The sequence below is a fragment of the Agelaius tricolor genome, unplaced genomic scaffold, assembly GCF_023055355.1.
Source record: "Agelaius tricolor isolate 1412-34295 unplaced genomic scaffold, bAgeTri1.0.p SCAF_88, whole genome shotgun sequence".
NCBI lineage: Eukaryota > Metazoa > Chordata > Aves > Passeriformes > Icteridae > Agelaius > Agelaius tricolor.
In genome coordinates, this window is record NW_027269348.1 from 645,419 (window position 1) to 665,889 (window position 20,471).

Genomic DNA, 20,471 nt, shown 5'->3' on the forward strand with positions numbered 1-20,471 from the left:
ATGGGATTCCCCCCTTAGAGGATCCCCCTTCAGCTCCCTCAGGATTGATCTCCCCTCATGGGATCCCCTCAAAGGTTCCCCTCATAGGATCCTCCCTCAACCCCTCAGAAACGATTCCCTCTTATGGGATCCCCTCAGAGGATCCCCCCTCAACCCCTCAGGATTGATCCCCCCTCATAAGATCCCCTCAAAGTTTCCCCTCAGAGAATCCCCCCCTCAACCCCTCAGGATCGATCTCCCCTCATGGGATCTCCCCTCATGGAATCCCCTCATAGGATCCCCCCTCATAGGATCTCCCTCATAGGATCTCCCTCATGGAATCCCCTCATAGGATCCCCCCTCATAGGATCTCCCTCAAAGTTTCCCCTCAGAGAATTTTCCCTCAGTCCCCTCAGGATTGATCCCCCCTCAAAAGATCCCCCCTCAGAGAATAATGAAATTCCCTCATTAATTCATAATTAATTCTCATTTTTCCCCCAGCCTGGCGTTAGGAGCTCGTCCCTGCGAGGCATCGAGGACTACCATGCCCTTAGGTAGGTGATTTAATAAATTTAATTTGATTTAATTTAATTTAATTCAATCAAAAAGAGGAGGATTGGAGAAAATGTCAAATAATTAAATTTTGATTATTTAATTGAAATGAAATAATTTTAATGAAATGAAAAAGAAGAGGAATGAAGAAAATTTCAAAGAATGAAATTTAAATTATTTAATTAAACGGAAAAAAATTTCATTAAATGAAAATTGAAATGAAAAGGAGGAGGAATGGAGGAAATGTCAAAAAATTGATTTTTAATTGTTTAATACAAATAAATAATTCAAATTAAATAAATGAAATTAAATGAAAAAGAGGAGGGATAGAGAAAATTTCGAAGAGCTAAATTTTATTTATTTAATTGAAATAAAATAATTCTATTAAATAAAAATAAATGGAAAAAAGTAGAAATGGTGTAATAAATGAAGAAAATTTAAATTAATTAAATTTTAATTATTTAATTTAAATGAAATTATTTTAGATTTTAATTACTTCATTTTAATTTTAATCTTCATTTTTAATTATTGAATTTTTAAATGAATTTTTGAATTCCTCATGCCTGAGGAGCACAAACTGTGGACAGTTCCTTGCTCGTTCCTTGACCATGGATTGGGAAGGACATTTCCCACCTGGTGCTCCCTCGGCTCCAGAATTATTAGTCATTAATTATCAATTATTAATTATTATTAATTATTAATTACTCCCGTAATTAACCCCAATCCCCATTCCAGGTGCCCATTCCCAGCTCCTGATGTGAGATGGCCACTCCAGAGCCCCCCCTGGGCAGGACCCCCTGGCTCTCCCTCAGTTCCAGAATCATTAATCATTAATTATTAATATTAATAATTAATTATTGCCATCATTAACCCCGATTTCCCCATTCCAGGTGCCCGTTCCCAGCTCCTGATGTGAGATGGCCACTCCAGAGCCCCCCCTGGGCGGGACCCCCTTCCTCTCCCTCAGTACCAGAATAATTAATTATTAATGATTAATCTTTAATTATTGCCATAATTAACCCCGATTTCCCCATTCCAGGTGCCCGTTCCCAGCTCCTGATGTGAGATGGCCACTCCAGAGCCCCCCCTGGGCAGGACCCCCTTCCTCTCCCTCAGTACCAGAGTCATTAATCATTAATTATTAATATTAATAATTAATTATTGCCATAATTAACCCAGATTTCCCCATTCCAGGTGCCCGTTCCCAGCTCCTGATGTGAGATGGCCACTCCAGAGCCCCCCCTGGGCGGGACCCCCCGGCCCGGCCCCTCCCCTGGGCCTGGCCCCTCCCCCAGCTCCATGCTGGGCCCCTCCCCCGGCCCCTCCCCCGGCTCCGGCCACTCCGGCCACTCCGGGCACGCGCTGCCGGCGCCGGGCTACGCGCCGGACACCATCCACCCCCTGCACAAGGTGAGTGAGGAGCAGCAGGAACCCAACATTCCCGAATCCCAGAATTCCAGAAACGCAAAATTCCAGACTCAAAATCCCAACATTCCAGAATCCCGGACCTCAGAATCCCAGAATTTCGGAATCCCAGACCTCAGAATCCCAGAATTTCAGAATCCCAGACCTCAGAATCCCAGACCTCAAAAACCCAGAATTCCAGAAATGGAAAATTTCGGACTCAAAATCCCAGAATTTCAGAATCCCAGACCTCAGAATCCCAGAATTTCAGAATCCCACACCTCAGAATCCCAGAATTTCAGAATCCCAGAATTCCAGAAACGCAAAATTCCAGAATTTCAGAATCCCAGAAACCCAAAATTCCAGACTCACAATCCCAGAATTCCAGAATCCCAAAATTCCAGACTCACTCAAAATCCCAGAATTCCAGAAACGCAAAATTCCAGACTCAAAATCCCAGAATTTCAGAATCCCAGCCCTCAAAAACCCAGAATCCCAGAATTTCAGAATCCCAAAATTCCAGACCCAGAATCCCAGGAGGTGAAGAAGGTGGAGAAGAAGAAGGAGAGGAAGGTGAAGAAGATGAAGAAGATGGAGAAGAAAGAAGAGAAGAAGATGAAGAAGTGAAGAAATTGGAGGAGAAGAGGGAGGAGAAGAAGGAGAGGAAGGTGAAGAAGAAGATGGGGAAGAAGATGAAGAAGAAGGAGAGGAAGGAGAAGAAGAAGGAGGTGAAGAAGAAAGAAGATGGAGAAGAAGAAGGAGAGGAAGATGAAGAAGGAAAAGAAGAAGAGGATGAAGAAGGAGAAGAAGGAAGAGAAGAAGAAGATGAAGGAGAAGAGAAGGAGAAGGAGGTGAAGAAGAAGATGGAGAAGAAGAAGAAGAAGGAGAGGAAGGTGAAGAAGATGAAGATGGTGGAGAAGAAGAAAGGTGAAGAAGAAGGAGGAGAGGAAGGTGAAAAAGATGAAGATGAAGGAGAGGAAGGTGAAAAAGATGAAGATGAAGGAGAGGAAGGTGAAGAAGATGATGGAGAAGGAGAGGAAGATGAAGAAGGTGGAGAAGAAGATGAAGAAGGAGAAGAAGAAGATGAAGGAGAGGAGAAGGAGAAGGAGGTGAAGGAGAAAAAAGGTGAGGAAGAAGATGGAGAAGAAGAAGGAGAGGAAGGTGAAGAAGATGAAGATGGTGGAGAAGGAGAAGAAGGAGAAGAAAAAAGGTGAAGAAGAAGAAGAAGAAGATGAAGATGATGGAGGAGAGGAGAAGGAGAAGAAGGAGAGGAAGATGAAGAAGGTGGAGAAGAAGATGAAGAAGGAGAAGAAGGAAAAGAAGATGAAGGAGAAGAGAAGAGAAGAAGGAGGTGAAGAAGAAGAAGAGGAAGGTGAAGAAGATGAAGATGAAGGAGAAGAAGGAGAGGAAGGTGAAGAAGATGAAGATGAAGGAGAAGAAGGAGAGGAAGGTGAAGAAGATGAAGATGATGGTGAAGGAGAGGAGAAGGAGAAGAAGAAGAAGAAGAAAAAAGGTGAAGAAGATGGAGAAGAAGGTGAGGAAGATGAAGAAGATGAAGATGAAGGAGAAGAAGGAGAGGAAGATGAAGATGAAGGAGAAGAAGGAGAGGAAGGTGAAGAAGATGAAGATGATGGTGAAGGAGAGGAGAAGGAGAAGAAGAAGAAGAAAAAAGGTGAAGAAGATGGAGAAGAAGGAGAGGAAGGTGAAGAAGATGAAGATGAGGGTGAAGAAGATGAAGAAGGAGAAGAAGAAGAAGGAGAAGAAGAAGGAGAGGAAGGTGAAGAAGATGAAGATGAAGGAGAAGAAGAAGAAGGAGAGGAAGGTGAAGAAGATGAAGATGAAGGAGAAGAAAGAGAGGAAGGTGAAGGAGAAGAAGAAGAAGATGAAGATGAAGGAGAAGAAGGAGAGGAAGGTGAAGAAGATGAAGAGGAAGATGAAGGAGTCCAGACTCTCCTCCTCCAAAAATGCCCTGAAAAACCTCAAGAATGGGCAAATCCCTGATCCCACCCCGTTAATGAACTCATGAATTGAGAGATTTTTCCTCCTGGATTTTGGGCAGGATTATTATTTATTTATTTATTTATTTATTTATTTATTTATTTATTATTATTATTATTATTATTATTATTATTATTATTATTATTATTATTATTATTACTATTATTATTATTATTACTATTATTATTATTATTTTAATTAAAAAATCATCCAGGGAATCGTGCTGGGGGGAGGATTTTTGAGGCCAGAGCAGCTGAAATCTGGAATTTCTGGGAATAATGAAATTATTTTCCAATTCTCTGGGAATTCTGTGGGCTGGGATCAGAATTTCCTTCAGGAATTCTCTGCTAAAATCTGATTTTTTTGGGATATAATTCTGCAGGTTTGGACGGACTGGGATCAGAATTTTATCCAGGAATTTTCTGATTTTTTGGGATATAATTCTGTGGGTTGGGAGCAGAATTTCCTGCAGGAATTTTCTGATTTTTTGGGATATAATTCTGCAGGTTTGGGGGGGTTGGGATCACAATTTCCTTTAGGAATTTTCTGATTTTTTTGGGACATAATTCTGCAGGGTTGGGCGGGTTGGGATCAGAATTTTATCCAGGAATTTTCTGATTTTTTGGGACATAATTCTGTGGGAATTCTCTACTAAAATCTGATTTTTTTGGGACATAATTCTGCAGGGTTGGATGGGTTGGGATCAGAATTTCCCTCAGGAATTCTCTGATTTTTTGGGATATAATTCTGTGGGTTGGGATCAGAATTTCCTTCAGGAATTCTCTGATTTTTTGGGATATAATTCTGCAGGGTTGGGATCAGAATTTCCTGCAGGAATTCTGATTTTTTGGGATATAATTCCGTGGGTTGGGATCAGAATTTCCTGCAGGAATTCTGATTTTTTGGGATATAATTCTGTGGGTTGGGATCAGCGTTTTCTGCAGGAATTCTCTGATTTTTTGGAATATAATTCTGCAGGTTTGGGCGGGTTGGGATCACAATTTCCTTTAGGAATTTTCTGATTTTTTGGGATATAATTCTGTGGGAATTCTCTACTAAATCTGATTTTTTTGGGATATAATTCTGCAGGGTTGGGCGGGTTGGGAGCAGAATTTCCTGCAGGAATTTTCTGATTTTTTGGGACACAATTCCATGGGTTGGGATCAGCGTTTCCTTCAGGAATTTTCTCATTTTTTGGGACACAATTCTGTGGGTTGGGATCAGAATTTCCTGCAGGAATTCTGATTTTTTGGGATATAATTCTATCGGTTGGGAACAGAATTTCCTTCAGGAATTCTCTGCTAAAATCTGATTGTTTTGGGATATAATTCTGTGGGAATTCTCTACTAAAATCTGATTTTTTTGGGATATAATTCTGTGGGAATTCTCTACTAAAATCTGATTTTTTGGGATATAATTCTGTGGGAATTCTCTGCTAAAATCTGATTTTTTTGGGATTTAATTCTGCAGGGTTGGGCGGGTTGGGAACAGAATTTCATCCAGGAATTTTCTGATTTTTTGGGATATAATTCTGTGGGAATTCTCTACTAAAATCTGATTTTTTGGGACACAATTCCGTGGGTTGGGATCAGCGTTTCCTTCAGGAATTTTCTGATTTTTTGGGATATAATTCCGTGGGTTGGGATCAGCGTTTCCTTCAGGAATATTCTGATTTTTTAGGATATAATTCTACAGGTTTGGGTGGGTTGGGATCAGAATTTCCCTCAGGAATTCTCTGATTTTTTGGGATATAATTCTGTGGATTGGGATCAGAATTTCCTTCAGGAATTCTCTGCTAAAATCTGATTTTTTTGGGATATAATTCTGCAGGCTTGGGCGGGTTGGGAACAGAATTTCCTTCAGGAATTCTCTGATTTTTTGGGATACAATTCTATCGGTTGGGAACAGAATTTCCTTCAGGAATTTTCTGATTTTTTGGGACACAATTCCGTGGGTTGGGATCAGAATTTCCTGCAGGAATTCTGATTTTTTGGGATACAATTCTATCGGTTGGGATCACAATTTCCTTCAGGAATTTTCTGATTTTTTGGGATATAATTGTGTGGGAATTCTCTACTAAAATCTGATTTTTTGGGACACAATTCCGTGGGTTGGGATCAGCGTTTCCTTCAGGAATTCTGATTTTTTGGGATATAATTCTGCAGGTTTGGGTGGGTTGGGAACAGAATTTCATCCAGGAATTCTCTGATTTTTTGGGATGTAATTCTGCAGGTTTGGGCGGGTTGGGAACAGAATTTCATGCAGGAATTTTCTGATTTTTTGGGACACAATTCCGTGGGTTGGGATCAGCGTTTCCTTCAGGAATTCTGATTTTCTGGGACACAATTCCATGGGTTGGAATCAGCGTTTCCTTCAGGAATTCTCTGATTTTTTGGGATACAATTCTGTGGGTTGGGATCAGAATTTCCTGCAGGAATTCTGATTTTTTGGGATATAATTCTGTGGGTTGGGATCAGCGTTTTCTGCAGGAATTCTCTGATTTTTTGGAATATAATTCTGCAGGTTTGGGCGGGTTGGGATCACAATTTCCTTTAGGAATTTTCTGATTTTTTGGGATATAATTCTGTGGGAATTCTCTACTAAAATCTGATTTTTTTGGGATATAATTCTGCAGGGTTGGGCGGGTTGGGATCACAATTTCCTTTAGGAATTTTCTGATTTTTTGAGATATAATTCTGTGGGAATTCTCTGCTAAAATCTGATTTTTTGGGGATTTAATTCTGCAGGTTTGGGCGGATTGGGAACAGAATTTTATCCAGGAATTTTCTGATTTTTTGGGACACAATTCCGTGGGTTGGGATCAGCGTTTCCTTCAGGAATTCTGATTTTCTGGGATGTTTTTTTGCCCCCTGCAGCCCCTGGACGCGATGCACGAGAAGGGAATGGCGGAGGATCCTCGCTACGGGCAGATGAAGGGGATGGGGATGCGCCCGGGGGGGCACGCGGGGATGGGACCCCCCCCCAGCCCCATGGATCAGCATTCCCAAGGTTGGGATCCGGGGAAAAATCCTGGGGATAATCCTGGGAAAATTCTGGGAAAATTCCTGGGAAAATCCTGGGAAAAATCCTGGGGAAATTCTGGGAAAAATCCTGGGGAAATCCTGGGGAAATCCTGGGAAAATTCTGGGAAAATTCTGGGGAAATTCTGGGGAAATTCTGGGAAAATTCGGGGGAAATCCTGGGGAAAATTCTGGGGAAATCCTGGGAAAATCCTGGGAAAAATTCTGGGGAAAATCCTGGGGAAAATCCTGGGGAAATCCTTGGATTTTTGGGAGGTTTTCAGCATTCCCCAGGTTGGGATCCTGGGAAAATCCTGGGAAAATCCGGGGGAAATTCTGGGAAAATCCTGGGAAAAATCCTGGGGAAAATCCTGGGAAAATCCTGGGAAAAATCCTGGGAAAAATCCTGGGAAAAATTCTGGGAAAATTCTGGGGAAATCCTGGGGAAATCCTGGGGAAATTCTGGGAAAATCCTGGGAAAATTCTGGGGAAATCCTGGGAAAATCCTGGGAAAATTCTGGGGAAATCCTTAGAAAGTCCTTGGACAATCCTTGGACAATCCTTGGATTTTGGGAGGTTTTCAGCATTCCCAAGGTTGGGATCCTGGGAAAATCCTGGGAAAATCCCGGGGAAAATTCTGGGGAAAATCCTTGGAAAAATCCTGGGAAAATTCTGGGGAAAATTCTGGGAAAATCCTGGGGAAAATCCTGGGAAAATTCTGGGGAAATCCTGGGGAAATCCTGGGGAAATTCTGGGAAAATCCTGGGAAAATTCTGGGGAAATCCTTAGAAAGTCCTTGGACAATCCTTGGACAATCCTTGGATTTTGGGAGGTTTTCAGCATTCCCAAGGTTGGGATCCTGGGAAAATCCTGGGAAAATCCCGGGGAAAATTCTGGGGAAAATCCTTGGAAAAATCCTGGGAAAATTCTGGGGAAAATTCTGGGAAAATCCTGGGGAAAATCCTGGGGAAAATCCTGGGAAAATCCTGGGGAAAAGCCTGGGGAAAATCCTGGGAAAATCCTGGGAAAATCCTGGGGAAATCCTTAGAAAGTCCTTGGACAATCCTTGGATTTTGGGAGGTTTTCAGCATTCCCAAGGTTGGGATCCTGGGAAAATCCTGGGAAAATCCCGGGGAAAATTCTGGGGAAAATCCTTGGAAAAATCCTGGGAAAATTCTGGGGAAAATTCTGGGAAAATCCTGGGGAAAATCCTGGGAAAATCCTGGGAAAATCCTGGGGAAAAGCCTGGGAAAATCCTGGGAAAAATTCTGGGAAAATTCTGGGGAAATCCTGGGGAAATCCTGGGGAAATTCTGGGAAAATCCTGGGAAAATTCTGGGGAAATCCTGGGAAAAATTCTGGGAAAATCCTGGGGAAATCCTGGGGAAATCCTGGGAAAAATCCTGGGAAAAATCCTGGGAAAAATTCTGGGAAAATTCTGGGGAAATCCTGGGGAAATCCTGGGGAAATTCTGGGAAAATCCTGGGAAAATTCTGGGGAAATCCTGGGAAAATCCTGGGAAAATCCTGGGGAAATCCTTAGAAAGTCCTTGGACAATCCTTGGACAATCCTTGGATTTTGGGAGGTTTTCAGCATTCCCAAGGTTGGGATCCTGGGAAAATCCTGGGAAAATCCCGGGGAAAATTCTGGGGAAAATCCTTGGAAAAATCCTGGGAAAATTCTGGGGAAAATTCTGGGAAAATCCTGGGGAAAATCCTGGGAAAATCCTGGGAAAATCCTGGGGAAAAGCCTGGGAAAATCCTGGGGAAAGCCTGGGAAAAATCCGGGGAAAGTCCTGGGGAAATTCTGGGAAAATCCTTGGAAAGTCCTTGGACAATCCTTGGACAATCCTTGGATTTTGGGAGGTTTTCAGCATTCCCAAGGTTGGGATCGTGGTGAGGGGAGAAATTGTGTCCAAATCCTTGGAAAATCCTGGGAAAATCCTTGGATTTTGAGAGGTTTTCAGCATTCCTAAAATTGGGATCGTGGGAAATGGAGGAATGGTGGCCAAACCCTGGATTTGGATTTTGGGAGGGGATTTCTTGCTCTTTATTCCTGGCTAAGAGATTTGGGATGGGATTTCCCATTCCAAAGGCTTCAGGGATGAATTGGGAATGGGATTTCCCATTCCAGCTGCCTCAGGGATAAATTGGGAATGGGATTTCCCATCCAAACTACCTCAAGGATGGGTTGAGAATGGGATTTCCCATTCCAAAGGCTTCAGGGATAAATTTGGAATGGGATTTCCCATTCCAAATGTCTCAGGGATAAATTGGGAATGGGATTTCCCTTTCCAAATGTCTCAGGAATAAATTGGGAATGGGATTTCCCATTCCAAATGCTTCAGGGATGGGTTGGGAATGGGATTTCCCATTCCAAATGTCTCAGGGATGGGTTGGGAATGGGATTTCCCATCCAAACTACCTCAGGGATGGGTTGGGAATGGGATTTCCCATCCAAACTACCTCAAGGATGGATTGAGAGTGGGATTCCCATCCCTCCTTCTTTGAGGAGGGATTTGGAATGGGATTTCTCTTTCCAGCTGCCTCAGGGATGAATTGGGAATGGGATTTCCCTTTCCAAATGTCTCAGGAATAAATTGGGAATGGGATTTCCCATTCCAAATGCTTCAGGGATGGGTTGGGAATGGGATTTCCCATTCAAACTACCTCAGGGATAAATTGGGAATGGGATTTCCCATTCCAGGTGCCTCAGGGATGGATTGGGATTGGGATTTCCCATTCAAACTACCTCAGGGATAAATTGGGAATGGGATTTCCCATTCCAGGTGCCTCAGGGATAAATTGAGAATGGGATTTCCCATCCAAACTACCTCAGGGATAAATTGGGAATGGGATTTCCCATTCCAGGTGCCTCAGGGATGGATTTGAAAGGATTTGGATTTTCCATTCCAAATGTCTCAGGGATGGGTTGGGAATGGGATTTCCCATTCCAAATGCTTCAGGGATAAATTGGGAATGGGATTTCCCATTCCAACTCCCTCAGGGATAAATTAGGAATGGGATTTCCAATTCCAACCACCTCAGGGATAAATTGGGAATGGGATTTCCCTTTCCAAAGGCTTCAGGGATGGGTTTGGAATGGGATTTCCCATTCCAGGTGCCTCAAGGATGGATTTGGAAGGAGATTTTCCATTCCAACCACCTCAGGGATGGATTGAGAGTGGGATTCCCATCCCTCCTTCTTTGAGGAGGGATTGGGAATGGGATTTCCCATTCCAACCACCTCAGGGATAAATTGGGAATGGGATTTCCCATTCCAGGTGCCTCAGGGATGGATTTGGAAGGATTTGGATTTTCCATTCCAAATGTCTCAGGGATAAATTGGGAATGGGATTTCCCATTCCAACTGCCTCAGGGATGGATTTGGAAGGAGATTTTCCATTCCAAATGCCTCAAGGATGGGTTGGGAATGGGATTTCCCATTCCAGCTGCCTCAAGGATGGGTTGAGAATGGGATTTCCTATTCCAACTCCCTCAGGGATAAATTGGGAATGGGATTTCCCATTCCAGCTGCCTCAGGGATGGATCCAACAGGGATGGATTCAACATTCAATCCAGGGATGGATTCCCCACCCGTTTCTCTTTGCCGTTCAGGTTACCCATCCCCTCTGGGTGGCTCCGAGCACGCCTCCAGCCCGGTGCCATCCAACGGCCCCTCCAGCAGCTCAAATGCCTCAGGGATGGGTTGGGAATGGGATTTCCCTTTCCAACCACCTCAGTGATAAATTAGGAATGGGATTTCCTATTCCAGCTGCCTCGGGGATAAATTGGAAATGGGATTTCCCATTCCAAATGCTTCAGGGATGGGTTGGGAATGGGATTTCCCATTCCAGCTGCCTCAAGGATAAGTTGCCAATGGGATTTCCCATTCCAAAGGCTTCAGGGATAAATTGGGAATGGGATTTCTCTTTCCAGCTGCCTCAGGGATGGGTTGGGAATGGGATTTCCTATTCCAACTCCCTCAGGGATAGGTTGAGAATGGGATTTCCCATTCCAAAGGCTTCAGGGATAAATTGGGAATGGGATTTCCCATCCCAACTGCTTCAGGGATAAATTAAGAATGGGATTTCCCATTCCAAATGCTTCAGGGATAAATTGGGAATGGGATTTCTCTTTCCAACTGCCTCAAGGATGGATTGAGAATGAGATTTCTTTCTAAATGCTTCCAGGATGGGTTGGGAATGAGATTTCCCATTCCAACTCCCTCAGGGATGAGTTGGGAATGAAATTCCCTTTCCAACTCCCTCAGGGATGGATCCAACAGCTCCCCACCCATTTTTCTTTGCCGTTCAGGTTACCCATCCCCTCTGGGTGGCTCCGAGCACGCCTCCAGCCCGGTGCCATCCAACGGCCCCTCCAGCAGCTCCGCCGGCGGCTCCGGCGCCGCCCTGGACGGTTCCGGTTCCGACTCGCCGGCCTTGGGCCGGGGCCCTTCCCCGTTCAACGCCGCCCAGCTGCACCAGCTGCGCGCCCAAATCATGGCCTACAAGCTGCTGGCGCGAGGGCAGCCCCTTCCAGAGCATCTCCAGGTGGCCGTGCAGGGCAAACGGCCCCTGCCGGGGATGCAGCCGCAGATTCCTGCTCTACCTCCGCCCGCCGGAGCCGCACAGGGCCCGGGGCAAGCGCCCGGAGCGGGGCCGGCGCCGCCCGGGTATTCCAGACCTCACGGTGAGGAGGAGGGGATGGGGGGTCTGGGGTGGCTGGGGTGAGGTGGGGAGGGGTTCAGGGCGGGTTTTGGGGGGTCTGAGGGGGGTTTGAGGCGTTCTGTTCTGGGAGATGTGAGAAGTTGGGCCCTTTTCGTCCTGAGGTCTGTGGGGAGCTCATCCTTGTTCTGTCCTCAGGGATCTGTGGGCAGTTTGTCCCATTCCATCTTGGGATCTGTGGGCAGTTTGTCCTTTTCTGTCCTGAGGGATCTCTGGGGAATTTGTCCTGTTCCATCCTGGGATCTTTGGGCAGTTTGTTCTGTTCTGTCCTGAGATCTGTGGGCAGTTTGTCCTGTTCCATCCTGGGATATGTGAGGAACTCATCCCTTCTCATCCTGGGATCTGTGGGGAGTTTGTCCCATTCTGTCCTGGGATTTGTGAGGAGCTCATCCCTTCTCATCCTGGGATCTGTGGGCAGTTTGTCCTTGTTCTGTCCTGAGGGATCTATAGGGAGTTTGTCCCATTCTGTGCTGGGGTATGTGAGGAACTCATCCCTTCTCATCCTGGGATCTCTGAGGAGTTTGTCCTTGTTCTGTCCTGAGATCTGTGGGGAGTTTGTCCCATTCTGTCCTGGGGTATGTGAGGAACTCATCCCTTCTCATCCTGGGATCTTTGGGGAGTTTGTCCCATTCTGTCCTGAGGGATCTGTGGGGAGTTTGTCCCATTCCATCCTGGGATCTGTGGGCAGTTTGTCCTTTTCTGTCCTGAGGGATCTCTGGGGAGTTTGTCCTGTTCCATCCTGGGATCTGTGGGCAGTTTGTCCTGTTCCATCCTGGGATATGTGAGGAACTCATCCCTTCTCATCCTGGGATCTGTGGGGAGTTTGTCCTTGTTCTGTCCTGAGGGATCTGAGGGGAGTTTGTCCCATTCCATCCTGGGATCTGTGGGGAGCTCATCCCTTTTCTTCCTGGGATTTGTGGGGAGTTTGTCCCGTTCTGTTCTGAGGGATCTGTGGGGAGTTTGTCCCGTTCCATCCTGGGATATGTGGGGATCTCCATCTGTTTCCATCTTGGGATCTGTGGGGAGCTCATCCTTGTTCTGTCCTGAGGGATCTATAGGGAGTTTGTCCCATTCTGTGCTGGGATTTGTGAGGAACTCATCCCTTCTCATCCTGGGGTCTGTGGGGAGCTCATCCTCATTCTTCCTGAGGGAGCTCTGGGGAGTTTGTCCCATTCTGTGCTGGGGTATGTGAGGAACTCATCCCTTCTCATCCTGGGATCTCTGGGGAGTTTGTCCCGTTCCATCCTGGGATATGTGAGGAGCTCATCCCTTTTCATCCTGGGATCTTTGGGGACTTTGTCCTTGTTCTGTCCTGGGATCTTTTGGGGAGTTTGTCCCATTCTGTTCTGAGGGATCTGTGGGGAGTTTGTCCCATTTGATCCTGGGATCGGTGGGGAGTTTGTCCCGTTCTGTCCTGAGGGATCTGTGGGCAGTTTGTCCTGTTCCATCCTGGGATATGTGAGGAACTCATCCCTTTTCATCCTGGGGTCTGCGGGGAGTTTGTCCTTGTTCTGTCCTGAGGGATCTGTAGGGAGTTTGTCCCATTCCATCTTGGGATCTGTGGGGAGTTTGTCCTGTGCTGTCCTGAGGGATCTGTGGGGAGTTTGTCCCATTCTGTCCTGGGACATGTGGGGAGTTTGTCCTTGTTCTGTCCTGGGATCTGTGGGCAGTTTGTCCTGTTCCATCCTGGGATATGTGAGGAACTCATCCCTTTTCATCCTGGGGTCTGCGGGGAGTTTGTCCTTGTTCTGTCCTGGGATCTGTGGGCAGTTTGTCCTTGTTCTGTCCTGAGATCTGTGAGGAGTTTGTCCCATTCCATCCTGGGATCTTTGGGGAACTCATCCCTTTTCTTCCTGGGATCTGAGGGCAGTATGTCCCATTCCATCCTGGGATTTTTGGGGAGTTTGTCCCATTCTGTCCTGAGGGATCTCTGGGGAGTTTGTCCTTGTTCCATCCTGGGATCTGTGGGGAACTCATCCCTTTTCATCCTGGGATCTTTGGGGAGCTCATTTGATTCCATTCTGGGATCTGTGGGGAGTTTGTTCTGTCCTGAGGGATCTGTGGGGAGTTTGTCCTGTTCCATCCTGGGATCTGTGGGCAGTTTGTCCTGTTCCATCCTGGGGTATGTGAGGAGCTCATCCCTTTTCATCCTGGGATTTGTGGGGAGTTTGTCCTTGTTCTGTCCTGGGATCTTTGGGGATCTCCATCTGTTTCCATCCTGGGATCTGTGGGGAGTTTGTCCCGTTCTGTCCTGATCCCAGTTTGGCCCAGTTTGAGTTTCCTTCTCCTCTCCCATCCTGGGATATCCAAGGGGAGCTTGTCCCATTTGGTCCCATTTGGTCCCATTTGGTCCCAGTTTGCCCCAGTTTGGCCCAGTTTGAGTTTCCTCCTCTCCATCCTGGGATATCCAAGGGGAGTTTGTCCCATTTGGTCCCATTTGGTCCCAGTTTGCCCCAGTTTGGCCCAGTTTGAGTTTCCTCCTCCTCCTCTCCCATCCTGGGATATCCAAGGGGAGCTTGTCCCATTTGGTCCCAGTTTGGTCCCAGTTTGCCCCAGTTTGAGTTTCCTCCTTCTCCTCTCCCATCCTGGGATATCCAAGGGGAGTTTGTCCCATTTGGTCCCAGTTTGCCCCAGTTTGCCCCAGTTTGCCCCAGTTTGCCCCAGTTTGAGTTTCTTCCTCCTCTCCCATCCTGGAATATTCATGGAGAGCTTGTCCCAGTCTATCCCAGGAGATCATTTGATCCCAGTTTGGTCCCAGTTTGAGTTTCCTCCTCTCCATCCTTGGGATATCCAAGGGGAGTTTGTCCTATTTGGTCCCAGTTTGGTCCCAGTTTGGCCCAGTTTGCCCCAGTTTGAGTTTCCTCCTCTCCATCCTGGGATATCCAAGGGGAGCTTGTCCCATTTGTTCCCATTTGGTCCCAGTTTGGCCCAGTTTGCCCCAGTTTGAGTTTCCTCCTCTCCATCCTGGGATATCCAAGGGGAGTTTGTCCCATTTGGTCCCATTTGGTCCCAGTTTGCCCCAGTTTGGCCCAGTTTGAGTTTCCTCCTCCTCCTCTCCTATCCTGGGATATCCAAGGGGAGTTTGTCCCATTTGGTCCCATTTGTTCCCAGTTTGCCCCAGTTTGCCCCAGTTTGAGTTTCCTCCTCCTCCTCTCCATCCTGGGATATCCAAGGGGAGTTTGTCCCATTTGGTCCCAGTTTGGTCCCAGTTTGCCCCAGTTTGCCCCAGTTTGGTCCCATTTGGTCCCAGTTTGCCCCAGTTTGAGTTTCCTCCTCCCCTCCCATCCACATCCTTGTCCATTCCAAAATTTGGGATTTAGGATCCATCCAAACTCCCCCAGGAATCATCAAAATCCTCATGAAATTTCCTTTTTTTTCCTTTTTTCCCCCTTTTTTTCCCCCTTCCCCCCCCCCTTTTTTTTCCCCTTTTTTTCCCTTTTTTTCCCATTTTTTCCTAATTTTTGGGAATTTTCAGGAATAGGAGGGCCCAACATGCCCCCTCCTGGACCCTCAGGAGTTCCCCCCGGAATGCCGGGACAGCCCCCAGGGGGCCCCCCCAAACCCTGGCCTGAAGGTAAGACCCAAATTTCACCAAATTCCTGCAAATTCACCCCAAATTTCTCAGCTCTGGGAGGGTGGGAATGGAAGAAAATTCCTGGTTCAAATCCTGGGGTTGGGGCTGGAATTCTTTTAAATGAGGTTTCACTTCTTTTGCAGGGTGTGCTCATTCCTAGATAAATATTTGGAATTTTTTTTTTGAGGGAATTTGGAGATTTTTTGGGGATTGTGCTTCATTTGCTGGAAATTTGGGGAATTTGGGGCTGATTTCCAGCCAAATAATTGGATTTTTTGGGGGGATTTAAGGTGGATTTCCAGGAGTTTTGGATGAATTTCTCCACCAGCTCATTCCAAGTCAGATCCTCAAATTTTTGTGTAATTCACCTTAACTCCTGCCCAAATAATTCGATTTTTTTGGGGGATTTAGGGTTGATTTCCAGGTTTATAATATAAATATAAATATAAATATAAATATAAATATAAATATAAATATAAATATAAATATAAATATATAAATATTTATATAAGTATATAAATATTTATATAAATATAAATATTAGTTCCAGGTAACTTTTAGAGGTTTTGGGTAAAATTGGGACAAATTTCTCTACCAGCTCATTCCAAGTCAGATCCTCAAATTTTTGTCTAATTCCCCTTAATTCCTGCCCAAATAATTTGATTTTTTGGGGATTTAGGGTCGATTTCCAGGTTTATAATATAAATATAAATATAAATATAAATATAAATATAAATATAAATATAAATATGAGTTTAGTTCCAGGTAACTTTTAGAGGTTTTGGGTAAAATTGGGATGAATTTCTCCACCAGCTCACTCCAAGTCAGATCCTCAAATTTTTGTCTAATTCCCCTTAATTCCTGCCCAAATAATTCCCTTTTTTTTGTCAAATTTGCACCCCAAACCCCCAGGAAAGCCTCGCCCATACCCAAATCTGGAAATTCCAAAATTCTCTTTTCCCACAGCTCCGCTGTTGACCAAATAAATAGAATTTTTGGGGGGGGTTTTCCTCATATCTAATAGGAATTTTGGGTGAAACTGGGACAAATTTCCCCTTAAATTCTGCAGTTACTCCACAACCTCATTCCAACTCAGATCCTCAAATTTTTAATCCCTGCCCAAACAAATAGATTTTTTTTTTTTTGTGGATTTAGAGTCGATTTCTTCATAACTAAGAGGAAAAATCAGAACTTTTCAAATTCTAATAACAAAATAAAAATTTTGCTTGAAACTGGGTCCTCCACAACTAAGACACTCCAATTCCTCTCCAATCCCCCTTATTTCTACTCATATAATTCAATTTTTTTTTTGATTTTTGGGGGTCAAATTTGAACTTTAAACCCTCAACAAATTGCCAAAAATTTGCCAAAAATTTGCCAAAAAATTGCCAAAAATTTGCCAAAAATTGCCCAAAAATTCCATTTTTTTTGGGTGTTTTTTTCCCCCCGCAGGGCCGCTGTCGGCGGCGGCTCCGGGCGGGGCCCCCCAGAAGCTGCTGCCGCCCCCTCCCGCCGGCCGCCCGTCCCCGGTGCCCCCGGCCGTGCCCCCGGCGTCCCCCGGGCCGCCCCCGCCCTCGCCGGGGCAGCCGGCGCCGCCGGCGCTGCCCATGCACCCCAAGCAGAACCGCATCACGCCCATCCAGAAACCGCGCGGGCTCGACCCCGTCGAGATCCTGCAGGAGAGGGAGTACAGGTACGGCCGGGTCCTTCCACGGGAGACCTTCTGGAATCTTCTACATCCTTCTCCATTGTTCTCCTTCTTCCTGAGACCTTCTGGAATCTTCTACATCCTTCTCCATTGTTCTCCTTCTTCCTGAGACCTTCTGGAATCTTCTACCTCATTCCTCATTGCTCTCCTTCCTGAGACCTTCTGGAATCTTCTGCCTCCTTCTCCATTGCTCTCCTTCATGAGACCTTCTGGAATCTTCTACCTCCTCCTCTTCTTCATTTCTCTCCTTTCTTCCCTTCTTCCTGAGACCTTCTGGAATCTTCTACATCCTTCTCCATTGTTCTCCTTCTTGATTCTCTTCTTCATGAGACCTTCTGGAATGTTCTGCCTTCTCCTTTTCTCCATTGCCCTCCTTCCTGAGACCTTCTGGAAACTTCTGCCTCATTCCCCATTTCCCTTCTTCATGAGACCTTCTGGAATCTTCTACATCCTTCTCCAGTTCTCTCCTTCTTCCTGAGACCTTCTGGAATCTTCTACATCCTTCATTGCTCTCCTTCTTCATGAGACCTTCTGGAATGTTCTACATCCTTCTCCATTGTTCTCCTTCTTCCTGAGACCTTCTGGAATCTTCTACATCCTTCTCCAGTTCTCTCCTTCTTCATGAGACCTTCTGGAATCTTCTACATCCTTCTCCATTGTTCTCCTTCTTGAGACCTTCTGGAATCTTCTACCTTCTCCTTTTCTCCATTGCTCTCCTTCTTGAGACCTTCTGGAATGTTCTACATCCTTCCTCATTGTTCTCTTCTTCCTGAGACCTTCTGGAATCTTCTACATCCTTCTCCATTGTTCTCCTTCTTCCTGAGACCTTCTGGAATCTTCTACCTCCTCCTCTTCTTCATTTCTCTCTTCCCTTTTTCGGGAGACCTTCTGGAATCTTCTACATCCTTCTCCATTGCTCTCCTTCTTCCTGAGACCTTCTGGAATCTTCTACCTTCTCCTTTTCTCCATTTCTCTCCTTCTTCTCTTCTTCATGAGAGCTTCCATGTCCTCCTCTTCTCCATTTCTCTCCTTCTCTCTTCCCTTCTTCATGAGACCTTCTGGAATCTTCTACCTCCTTCCTCATTGCTCTCCTTCTTCCTGAGACCTTCTGGAATCTTCTACATCCTTCCTCATTGCTCTCCTTCTTCATGAGACCTTCTGGAATCTTCTGCCTTCTCCTTTTCTCCATTGCTCTCCTTCTTGATTCTCTTCTTCATGAGACCTGGAATCTTCTGCCTCATTCCTCATTTCCCTTCTTCATGAGACCTTCTGGAATCTTCTACCTCCTCGTCTTCTCCAATTCTCTCCTTCTTTATTCTCTTCTTCATGAGACCTTCTGGAATCTTCTACATCCTTCTCCATTGTTCTCCTTCTTCCTGAGACCTTCTGGAATGTTCTACATCCTTCCTCATTGCTCTCCTTCTTCCTGAGACCTTCTGGAATCTTCTACCTCCTTCTCCATTGCTCTCCTTCTTGATTCTCTTCTTCATGAGACCTTCTGGAATCTTCTGCCTCATTCCTCATTTCCCTTCTTCCTGAGACCTTCTGGAATCTTCTACCTCCTTCTTCATTTCTCTCCTTCTTGATTCTCTCTTCTTCCTGAGACCTTCTGGAGTCTTCTACCTCCTCCTCTTCTTCATTTCTCTCTTTCTTCCCTTCTTCATGAGACCTTCCATGTCCTCTTCTTCATTTCTCTCCTTCTTGATTCTCTTCTTCCTGAGACCTTCTGGAATCTTCTACCTCCTTCTCTTCTTCATTTCTCTCTTTTTTCCCTTCTTCATGAGACCTTCTGGACCCTTAGACCTTCTCCATTTCTCTGTTTCTTCTCTTCTTCCTGAGACCTTCTGGAGTCTTCCACCACCTCCTCTTCTCCATTTCTCTCTTTCTCTTCCTCTTCCTCTTCCTTTTCCTTTTCTTCTCCTTCCTCCTCTCCTCTTTTTTCTTCCCCTTCCCATCCTCTTTTCCTTCTTCCTCTTCCTTTTCCTCTCCTTCCTCCTCCTCCTCCTCCCCTTTCCTCCTTCCCACCCTTCATCTCCTTCTCCTTTTTTCTTCTCCTTCCCATCCCAACTCATCCCAAAATTCTGGGAGCGACTTCCCGACGCCCCCACCCTCCTCCCACCCTCTTCCCAATGGGAATTGGGTCGGGAATGAGCTGAACTCATCCCAAAATCCTTCCTCATCCTCCTCCTCCTCCTCTGCAGGCTCCAAGCCCGCATCGCCCACCGCATCCAGGAGCTGGAGAACCTCCCCGGCTCCTTGGCCGGAGACCTGAGGACCAAAGCCACCATCGAGCTCAAGGCTCTGAGGCTGCTCAACTTCCAGCGCCAGGTGAGGGCTGGGTTTGGGACCTGGAACCTTGGGGTGGTGGCTCCCAAAAAAACCCAGGATTTGGGAGTGGTGGTGGCTCCCAAAAAAAACAGGGTTTGGGAGCAGGAACCTTGGGGTGGCTCCCCAAAAAAAACAGGATTTGGGAGTGGTGGTGGCTCCCAAAAAAACCCCAGGATTTGAGAGTGGTGGTGGCTCCCAAAAAATCCAGGATTTGGGAGCAGGAACCTTGGGGTGGCTCCCAAAAAAAACCAGGATTTGGGAGTGGGGGTGGCTCCCAAAAAAACCCCAGGATTTGGGAGCAGGAACGTTGTGGTGGTGGATCCCAAAAAATCCAGGATTTGGGAGCAGGAACCTTGGGGTGGCTCCCAAAACGACCTCAGGGCTGGGGTTTTTTGGGGTTTTTTTGTTGTTTTTCTTGGTGGTATCCCAGGAGCACCGGGGACACCACCAAGGTTTGGGAGCAGGAACGTTGTGGTGGCTCCCAAAAAACCCAGATTTGGGAGCAGCAAGGTTGTGGTGGTGGCTCCAAAAAAAACCAAAATTTGGGACCAGGAACGTTGTGGTGTCTCCCGAAACGACCTCAGGGCTGGGTTTTTTTTGGGGTTTTTTTGTTGTTTTTTTTGGTGGTGTCCCAGGAGCACCGGGGACACCACCAAGGTTTGGGACCAGGAACCTTTTGGTAGCTCCCGAAACGACCTCAGGGCTGGGTTTTTTTTGGGGTCAGGAGCACTGAGGACACCACCAAAATTTGGGACCAGGAACCTTTTGGTAGTTCCCAAAACGACCTCAGGGCTGGGTTTTTTTGGGGTTCCAGCTGCGCCAGGAGGTGGTGGTGTGCATGCGGCGCGACACGGCGCTGGAGACGGCGCTCAACGCCAAGGCCTACAAGCGCAGCAAGCGGCAGTCGCTGCGCGAGGCCCGGATCACCGAGAAGCTGGAGAAGCAGCAGAAGATCGAGCAGGAGAGGAAGCGCCGGCAGAAGCACCAGGTCGGGGCTTTCCTGGGCCAGGGAATTCCAGGGGCGTTCCCCGGGGTTCCAGGGAATCTCACCTGGGCTGGGGGTTCGGGGGCGGGTGGCTCCGGGTGGTGCTGGTGGTGGTGGTTGGTGGTGGTTGGTGGTGGGTGGTGGTCCAAGGTTTGGTGGTGGCTGCTGGGAGCACTCAGTGGGCCTTGGGATGACTTG

General features: G+C 46.4%; 2 protein-coding genes across 12 annotated transcripts in view; both read left to right on the plus strand.

Annotated features, from left to right (window-relative positions):
* Nucleotides 1-20,471, plus strand: part of SMARCA4 (SWI/SNF related BAF chromatin remodeling complex subunit ATPase 4) — a 61,096-nt gene that overhangs the window by 977 nt on the left and 39,648 nt on the right. For all 5 annotated transcript variants that reach the window (XM_071418588.1, XM_071418589.1, XM_071418590.1 and 2 more), the window contains exons 2-9: nucleotides 481-533; nucleotides 1,726-1,941; nucleotides 6,810-6,942; nucleotides 11,269-11,643; nucleotides 15,154-15,252; nucleotides 16,705-16,945; nucleotides 19,162-19,288; nucleotides 20,103-20,276. In XM_071418588.1, the coding sequence (XP_071274689.1) occupies nucleotides 1,753-1,941; nucleotides 6,810-6,942; nucleotides 11,269-11,643; nucleotides 15,154-15,252; nucleotides 16,705-16,945; nucleotides 19,162-19,288; nucleotides 20,103-20,276 (1,338 nt within the window). In that variant the 5' untranslated portion in view covers nucleotides 481-533; nucleotides 1,726-1,752. The remainder of the gene's footprint in view (nucleotides 1-480; nucleotides 534-1,725; nucleotides 1,942-6,809; nucleotides 6,943-11,268; nucleotides 11,644-15,153; nucleotides 15,253-16,704; nucleotides 16,946-19,161; nucleotides 19,289-20,102; nucleotides 20,277-20,471) is intronic.
* Nucleotides 1,948-4,403, plus strand: LOC139585723 (glutamic acid-rich protein-like). Of its 7 annotated transcripts, none has more exons than XM_071418596.1 (3): nucleotides 1,963-3,114; nucleotides 3,182-3,658; nucleotides 3,695-4,403. In XM_071418596.1, exons 1-3 carry the CDS (start codon nucleotides 2,616-2,618, stop codon nucleotides 3,934-3,936), a joined length of 1,218 nt encoding a protein of 405 aa, XP_071274697.1. In that variant the 5' UTR covers nucleotides 1,963-2,615; the 3' UTR covers nucleotides 3,937-4,403. The 7 variants fall into 7 exon arrangements, with proteins under 7 accessions (XP_071274699.1, XP_071274697.1, XP_071274698.1 ...); XM_071418597.1 differs by having other exon boundaries at nucleotides 3,182-3,346; nucleotides 3,395-4,403; XM_071418595.1 differs by having other exon boundaries at nucleotides 3,182-3,307; nucleotides 3,341-4,403.

Excerpts from the sequence above, each read along its gene's own strand:
- LOC139585723 (XM_071418598.1), top strand. The coding sequence starts at position 2,616 with ATGGGGAAGAAGATGAAGAAGAAGGAGAGGAAGGAGAAGAAGAAGGAG. Across the intron at positions 3,115-3,181 it reads AGGTGAAGAAGATGAAGATG|GAGAGGAGAAGGAGAAGAAG; the intron begins GTGGAGAAGGAG and ends AAGATGATGGAG.